General features: G+C 34.4%; 1 protein-coding gene across 1 annotated transcript; it reads left to right on the plus strand.

Annotated features, from left to right (window-relative positions):
- The first annotated feature begins 872 nt into the window (after positions 1 to 872).
- LOC145015824 (mitogen-activated protein kinase homolog NTF6-like) lies at positions 873 to 3,726 on the plus strand. The gene is made up of 6 exons (XM_078974299.1): positions 873 to 1,255; positions 1,811 to 1,940; positions 2,052 to 2,189; positions 2,269 to 2,601; positions 2,733 to 2,916; positions 3,408 to 3,726. Exons 1-6 carry the CDS (start codon positions 1,086 to 1,088, stop codon positions 3,584 to 3,586), a joined length of 1,134 nt encoding a protein of 377 aa, XP_078830425.1. The 5' UTR covers positions 873 to 1,085; the 3' UTR covers positions 3,587 to 3,726.
- Positions 3,727 to 8,509: the final 4,783 nt, after the last annotated feature.

Below are 8,509 nucleotides of genomic sequence, written 5' to 3' on the forward strand. Positions count from 1 at the left end.
TAGTAGAGCAAGTACAAGTATTAGCAGCATAACAAAAAAGCGTTCATCGTCCTTAATATGTTTGCTCGCGACAATTGTAGCCTCTCGGGAGAATTTAATTTGATAGTTGTAAATTGCCCTAGGGCTATGGAATAAAGGAGTATCCTGGGTCTACACCGAGGTGTTGACGGTGATTTTCAAATCTCCTCAAGTAGGATTCGAACCTACAACCAATATATAAGCTTCAATATTAATAATAAAAAAATCCTAAAACCATTTTGTTTCATCACTTGATCAAATATAAACCCAAAAATTTAAATAGTTTGTCATATTTTATTCATTATATACAAATAATACAAATTAAAAAAATAAATACCAATGTTGATTTGTTTTATTTGTTGGTTTTGTAGCCCACTACAAGCATTAACCAGCCCAAAAAAATAACCTGGAGAGACATAGGGAGTTTAGAGAAAGAGTAAACGGCCCTGAATGGAGGGACGATGGTTCAAATCACACACAATGGACAGTGTGTTGCATGCTGAGGTGGCCAAACCGATGATGTTACCGTATCCGGTCCCTCTAGTTTAATAAGCTAGTTTTAGATGAGTAGTCAAACGAACTCCAAGTGACCTCTAAGTTGGTCATCTAAGTGCTCAACAAATGTGAACACAAAGACCCTCGCAAGAAAAGTCATGGCAATCCCAATCGAAGAAGTCAGTCATACATAAGTCAACCGTTTCTTTTTATTTTTTATTTTTTATTTTTTAGGGTTTTTTCCTTTCAATTGCTCAAAAGAATTAGCTTTGAATTTGATTGTCAATTGACTCGTTTGCGTCCTTCAAACGAGTTGTATCCACTACGTGCGAAATTGACCAGATAGCATGCACAATTACAAATGGGGTTGAAGAAGACCGAAGACATTTCAAAATTCCAGTGTGAAAATGATTGTGAAAGAGGGCCCTCACATTTCAAAATCAAAACCCTGCACCGCTCCTACCACTTTCTCTCCCCCTTTTCATTATAAATCAAATCCATGCCCAGATCATAAACCCAAGAATTTGAAATAAAGTAATCTGTTTTCACATCTTGATTCTCTCCAAAGATCAATGGAGCGCGATGAATCGAGACTCGGAGGTCCAGGGGTGGTGTTGAAAGGAGTACCGGCCTACGGCGGCAGATACATACATTACAGTGTACTTGGAAACCTGTTTGAGGTTTCTTCCAAGTACGTTCCTCCGATTCAGCCTGTTGGCCGTGGTGCTTACGGCATCGTTTGGTAATTAATCACCCCCAAATTCTATCTTCATGATCATGTGTCTGAAACTTTTGAGCTTCCAGTTTTATTGAAATTTCATGTCATTTATTACGAACGAAAGCTGGCTTACGTCTGAAATTAGTAACTTCTCCTTTTCGATCAATGCCTAATTAGTAGCCAAATTTACACAACAATTTGTGCTTTGTATTGTACAACTCCATTAAGCATACTGTTACTTCCCCAAATTTTCACTTCCCCAAATTTTTACTATATTGCTTTCCTCTTTTGAAAATTGACTATCTCACAGGCCACATCAACTCTTTCCATAAAACGAATCTGTCGTAAGATTGATATTTGGTCGTCAATTAATGGAAGTAGTCGATTTCTTGGAGTTGAAACCTTTTTCCCCCTTTTCTACCTTTTTATTTGCTCTTAATCATGTAATATTGCGATCTACAAGTACACAAAAGGCCAAAATTCTTCAGGATTACATGCTTTTAAACTGGCATTCCCTTAGAAACCCTGATTGAAGCAATCCGGACCTAAAATTTTGATGTCACCACTTGCTTCCTGCAGTTGTGCTAAAAACTACGAAACAAAAGAAGAGGTTGCAATCAAGAAAATCGGAAACGCATTTGATAACAGGATTGATGCTAAGAGAACTTTACGTGAAATCAAACTCCTCTGCCATATGGATCACGAGAATGTATACACACAATCTTACATCGATTATCACCTTCTTCTTCCACAATTTTTCTGTATGATCTACCTTTGACACATGATTATGTCTCAAGTCTAATTTCACAATCTTTTACAGATTGTCAAGATTAAAGACATCATAAGGCCACCAGAGAAAGACAAGTTCAATGATGTTTATATTGTGTACGAATTAATGGACACTGATCTTCATCAGATTATCCGTTCTTCTCAATCACTAACAGATGACCACTGTCAGGTAAGATTAACAATAACATAACAGATAGTTTAAATTACATTTCTATTGAAAGTTGAAACTGATAATATGTTATTTTCAGTATTTTCTATATCAGTTATTACGTGGATTGAAATACATACATTCAGCAAACGTATTACACCGAGATTTAAAACCAAGCAACTTGCTTCTTGATTCCAATTGTGACCTAAAAATTTGTGATTTTGGGCTTGCAAGAACAACATCTGAAACAGATTTCATGACTGAATATGTTGTGACAAGATGGTATAGAGCCCCTGAATTGTTGCTGAATTGTTCAGAGTATACTGCAGCCATTGATGTCTGGTCTGTTGGTTGCATTTTAATGGAGATTCTTCTAAGGGAACCTCTCTTTCCTGGAAAAGATTATGTTCAGCAGTTGTCACTCATCACCGAGGTAACCATTTACACATTTACCAATATGCCCTTGTGGACACTTTTTGAAACAACATTTACCTAAATGAGACAAATCAGAAAGTACATTGCAATTTAATGATCATATGTTTTTTTTTTAATTAAAAAAAACAGCTTTTAGGTTCTCCAGATGATTCGGATCTTGGATTTCTTAGGAGTGATAATGCACGTAGATATGTTAAACAGCTTCCTCATGTCCCAAAGAAGACTTTTCAACAAAAGTTTCCAAATGTGTCCCCAGTGGCAATCGATTTAGCACAAAGAATGTTGGTTTTTGATCCTTCTAAACGCATAACTGGTAAGTCTTTCTCTTTATTTGGAAATTAGTAAATTACATTTTTGGTCCTTGAAGATATCTGATTTTTTCAATTTTGGTCTCAAAAGCAGATCAAAATTGCAAAAATCAGCTAAACTCGGGGACTAAAAATAGTGATTTTACGTTGAACAAGAACCAAAAACGTTACAAACTCGAATAAGGACCAAAACTTAAAAAAAAAAAAAAAAAACTTTTTTGGTACCAAAACTGCAAAAATCGGCTATACTCAAGGACCGGAAATGTAATTTACAATATTAAGATTGGGTCCCAAAAAAATGCAACTTTTGTCCTATTCATCGTTTAAAAACAAATTGGATCAAAGTCGCAACAAAATCAAAGTTTTGGGCTGATTGTGATTGTTTAAAACTTTTTGGACCAAAGTGGTAATTTTCGACATACAATAGGGACCATTTTTGCAATTTTGTGTATTGTAAAGTTAGAGTTGGATGATATTGATATGTTGTTAATAATAGTTGATGAAGCGTTAAACCATCCAATGGTGAGAAGTCTCCATGAAATCAATGAGGAGCCTACGTGTCAATCTCCTTTTGTGTTTGATTTTGAGCAAGCCTCTTTAAGTGAGGAAGAAGTGAAGGAGCTCATTTGGAAAGAGTCTTTGAAATTCAACCCGGATAAGATTATCATAACATGATGGGTTTTTGGGTTCATTTTATTATGTGTTTTGCTTGTTTTTGTTGTTTTGGTTGTATTAATGAATTCTTTGACATATATTTTGTTGGGTGATTAAAAAATAAAGTCCCATAGTTATATAATCTTTGATTGGATGTGAAATTTTGTTGGATAAAGGATAAATAAATAATTGTTATTTGTTTATGGAATGATGGAACGTTGTTTGGAGTATGTGATGAATAAAATTGTTATTTATTAACTAAGTTATATCGAGTTCAAGTTTTTAAATTAAAAAAAAAAAATCAAACTTGTTTAATAATGTCGATCCAATTTAGTTCAAAGATTTTATTTTTATATTATTAGAGTTTTTTTTTTTTCTGAAACAGGGATTGGATATTGAGCTTTTTACTGAAACAGGGAGGAAATCAATTAACAAAATCTATTATATCTTTTTACGTAATATCTTAAAAAAAATATTTTAAATATGAAATCAATTAATAAAACATTTGAAATAAATTATGTATGGAACTTCTAAATATCATTTTGAAGGAAATTCAGGAATTTGGCTTTTCATTTGGAAGAAAGGGTGTACATGGAATTGGACTATGCGAAGGTCCCACACGGCATCTGTTATCTGTCAACCATATCTCACAAACAAGCATTACTCCACGATAAGGCTAGAGTAGAGGGTGTCGAATGGAACCATGGCAATCCTCTAACTTAACCTATATGTGCCATGCTGGTAGATTATGTCTAATTAACTTATAAGCTAACTTATCTTTTAAGTTCATTACACTATAATAGTTGGTAAGATTACTAAATTAACTTATAAACTAGTTTTTTATAAAAGAATTTGAGATAACTTATTAAATTAATAAACCTATGAGCATTTTTCTATAAATTTTCAAATATACCTTTATACATTAGTTTTTAATTATGTATCTAAATGTTCTTTATGTCATTTGACATTTCTTAACTAGATTTTATCAAACACTACTGTTTTGCAAGCTAGATTTAAGTTATTAGCTAGTTTGTTAGACAAAACTAAAACTAGCTTTCCAACTAGTATGCAAAATACAACCAAAACCCATAGTATCAAAAAAAATATTTTTTTAGTTCAAATGTTTTAAGAGCCATCAAAAGCTCGTTGTCAAGTACACTTAAAATATTTTGTAAACAAATATGAATATGAACTGATAAGTTGTATTGATATTATTTAATATTGATTTATAGATCATACCATCGATGGCATTCTTTGTTATGTTAAATTAATCTTTTAATAACTTTATTAAACAAAATTATATTTTCTTACATCCTTGGTTTTATAGGAAACTAGGTGAATGTATGTTTGTTGCACACTTATACATAATACAATTATATTGTTAAAATATTTTTAAAATCGACACATCATTTTAATAACTTGTACTTATGCGTTACACATGATAAAGTTAAATATAAGCAACAAAAAAATTTCATCCAAAATTCTATCAGCCACTTCAAACCTAATAAAAAGATGATCAATACTTGCAGTTCACGAATCAGACATAAAACCAACGGGACATATATACCCCTACTCAACATTTTATTACGCGTGAGAATTACATCCATCAAAACTCGCCAAACCATAATATTCACCTTCTTAGGCACACAATGATTCTATCTGGTCTCCGTTCCCATAGGAGGAAGAATAATATCATCAATCCATCTTTTAGTATCTTCCACCATAAATGAACCGTTTTGCCCAATATCCTACCTCCAAATATCATGACTTTAATTAAAAACATTTTCTTGAAGGCATTGAATAAAACCAAGAACTGGTGAAGCTCTTCCTCGTGATGAATAGTGTGACGCCAACTCCAATTCCATTCTTATTGGCCATTGCTTAGGGTTTTTTTTGGGGAACGGCGGAAATTTATTAAGACTAGCAAGAAGCTAGAGAAAAAGAATTACATCAATAAAGTAGCAAAAATAGGGTTATGAAGCTAAGAGTTCCAACTAATCCTGGCTTTAGTGCACCTATTTGAAATCCAAAAAAAAAAAAAAAAAAAAAAAAAAAACTATACACAACGTCATCAAAAAGCATGGATTTCGTAGGGGTAGCCGCTCCAAAAACCAAATAATTCATGAAATTCCAAATACACCAAAAGAAGTCAAAACCACTACATCAAAGGCCTTTCGCTGACCAGCTCTCAACGAAGTAGAGTCTGACCACTCGATAAGAGAATCCACTGATAACTGAGAAGGAATATACAATCCCCACCAAACAACGATCCGAGACCATAAAACAACTAGCTCGGTACATCCTGAAAATATGTGATCGATCGTCGCCACGCTACACGAACAAATAGGACACATAATCGAATCCACTAGAATACCCCTGTGGGATAATCATTCTCTAGTAGGGATGCTGAATAATCTAATCCTCCATATAAGAATATTAATCTTAACTGGGATCCATTTGTTCCACCAAGTCTTGGGGCCTCCTGAAAAAAACGCAATACCATCCATATATCTCCGAGCAAAAGACATGGAAAAAAGTTAGAAGTGTCAATAATCCATCCCAATCTATGTGGGGCCGACTGGAGCTGAAAATCATGTAATAACAAAAGAAAACAATCCCACTGCTTTTTCTCAACTCCTCCTCTAGGAATACGTCTAAGAGTATTGGAATCCCAACCTCTAGCAAAGCGGTCGCTAACAGACATGTGTCTAAAAGTATCCAAAGGATACACTCTAGGGAAAGTGGAAAGAAGAGAGGTGTCACCCATCCACACACCATGCCAAAAGGACATAGAAACCACATCACTAACTCTAATAGGACAGAAAGACTGGAGGTCGATGTCTTTCGCTCTCAGTTGGATGAACATACAAATAACCTTGTACTAGGGACCTTGCCCGACTCTAGAAGAGATCAAAGCTCTACATCCACCATCCGAACCATACATGGATTTTAGAACATGAACCCACAAAAGATTAGGGTTGTGAAAAAATCTCAACAACCACCGAAATATCATAACCCTATTGAAAGAAAAAAGGCTCCCGATCTCCAAACCTCATTCCTCCCTGGAGGCTAAGACTTTGTCCCATCTAACCCAATGCACGCGTCTCTCATCCACATCTGTGCCCCAAAAAAATCTAGCCATTTAAAGAGGTCAAAACCTAAAGAGGAGTAAGGAAGATAGACATCATGTAGCTCCCTAACGAACCCATAACAAATTTCACCAATGTTAGATATCGAAAGGCATTTGGCCTTCCAACCCGAAAGTCTACTTCGAAACCGATCAAGAACAGGGACCAAGCACAAACACGAGACAAATTCTGACCCACAGGAACTCCAAGATGAGAAAAAAGAAGTTTAGAAGCTGCACAACTGATCCTCTCAGCAACACTATAAACCTAAGATAAAGGAACACCCACACCAATCAACTTGCTTTTAGACAAATTGATTTTCAATCCCGACGCCATATAAAAACACCGGAGAATGCAAATAAGACGATTCACATTTTCAGGATCCCAAGACAAAACCATCATGACATCATCCGCATAGAAAATGTGCTAAATCTCAATCCCTGAGATAGAAATCCCCCTGAATTTAGCCATTTGGGCCCTAACCAAAGCTGCATGAAGTCCCTCCATAACAAGAATGAAGAGAAAAGGAGGTAACGAATCTCCTTGTCTCAAACCACGATGAATTTGAAATTCATCATTCGGGGAACCATTTACCAAAACAAAAGCCCTAACAGTAGACAATAACTCCTTAATCCATCCACACCACAAATGACCAAATCCATAATCTACATGATTTCCAATAAATAATCCCAAGAAAGAGAATCATAGGCTTTGTCGAAATCCACCTCCAACAGGATCAAATGATTTCTAGTCGACTTACTCCAAGCCACCATTTCATTCAGGAAGAAATGACCATCCAAAATCTGCATACCTTTAACAAAGGTAGACTACTCTAGGCTAACAACACTACCAGTAACCTCCGCCGATCGATTAGCTAGAAGTTTACAAATAATTTTATATTAGCAACCAATAAGGCTAATAGGCCTATAATAACTAGTAACCTTTGCGTCTCTGATTTTTGGAATAATGGTGAAAAAAGATGCGTTACACCCATTTGGAATAAAAAATTGTTGAAAAAAAATGTATGATAAATGCCTCAATATCATCTACACCACGATCCCAATACCGTTTAAGAAACTCAAAAGTAAAACCATCAGGGTCCGGTGCCTTAGTAGAACCACAATCCCAAACCGCCCTTTCAATCTTCTCATGGGTAAAAGGAGATTGCAAAGATCAACCTGAGTTGAAGATAAAGTACTAAAAAATTTGGCACCAGTCTTAAGCTGCCATGTAGGATGCTCGAAAAAAAAGAGAGACTGATAATACGTATGGAACTCCTCCTTAGCCCGAACTGGGTTATCAACCCAAACTCCATCATTCATAAGACCCGGAATAACAATTTGATGTCTCTTACGATTAAGAACCCCATGATAAAAACTTACGTTCTTATCGCCTTCCATCAATCATTTCTTTGGGCTTTTAAGTTTTTCTCTTCCAAAGAAGCTAATTTATATATAATAAGTTTTTGTTCTACATAATGTTAAATGCTTTAGAGGAATTATATAATATTCAAAAAGAACATGTTAGTGTTGAATACGACAACAAATTATTGTATACAAAGCAACTTATGACTATGATATACTTGGTAATGAGTTTTTAACTTTTAAAATTCTCAAATCAAATATAAACTCAAATCGAATATAATGAGCTTAAAACTTTTATTTTAAATAAGAAGTTCATAATAAAAAAACTGTTTAAAGTAACTTTAAGATTTTTTTTATTATTATTATTTTTTTTGAAAATTTAAAATTTAGGTTTTATGTTTATGGTATTTTAGATATTTCGAAAAAAGGTTGCAAATGATGTTACTGCATTT

The sequence above is a fragment of the Lactuca saligna genome, chromosome 9 (assembly GCF_052625555.1).
Source record: "Lactuca saligna cultivar CGN05327 chromosome 9, ASM5262555v1, whole genome shotgun sequence".
Taxonomy (NCBI): domain Eukaryota; kingdom Viridiplantae; phylum Streptophyta; class Magnoliopsida; order Asterales; family Asteraceae; genus Lactuca; species Lactuca saligna.

Excerpts from the sequence above, each read along its gene's own strand:
- LOC145015824 (XM_078974299.1), top strand. The coding sequence starts at position 1,086 with ATGGAGCGCGATGAATCGAGACTCGGAGGTCCAGGGGTGGTGTTGAAA. Across the intron at positions 2,602-2,732 it reads AGTTGTCACTCATCACCGAG|CTTTTAGGTTCTCCAGATGA; the intron begins GTAACCATTTAC and ends TAAAAAAAACAG. Across the intron at positions 2,917-3,407 it reads TCCTTCTAAACGCATAACTG|TTGATGAAGCGTTAAACCAT; the intron begins GTAAGTCTTTCT and ends TGTTAATAATAG.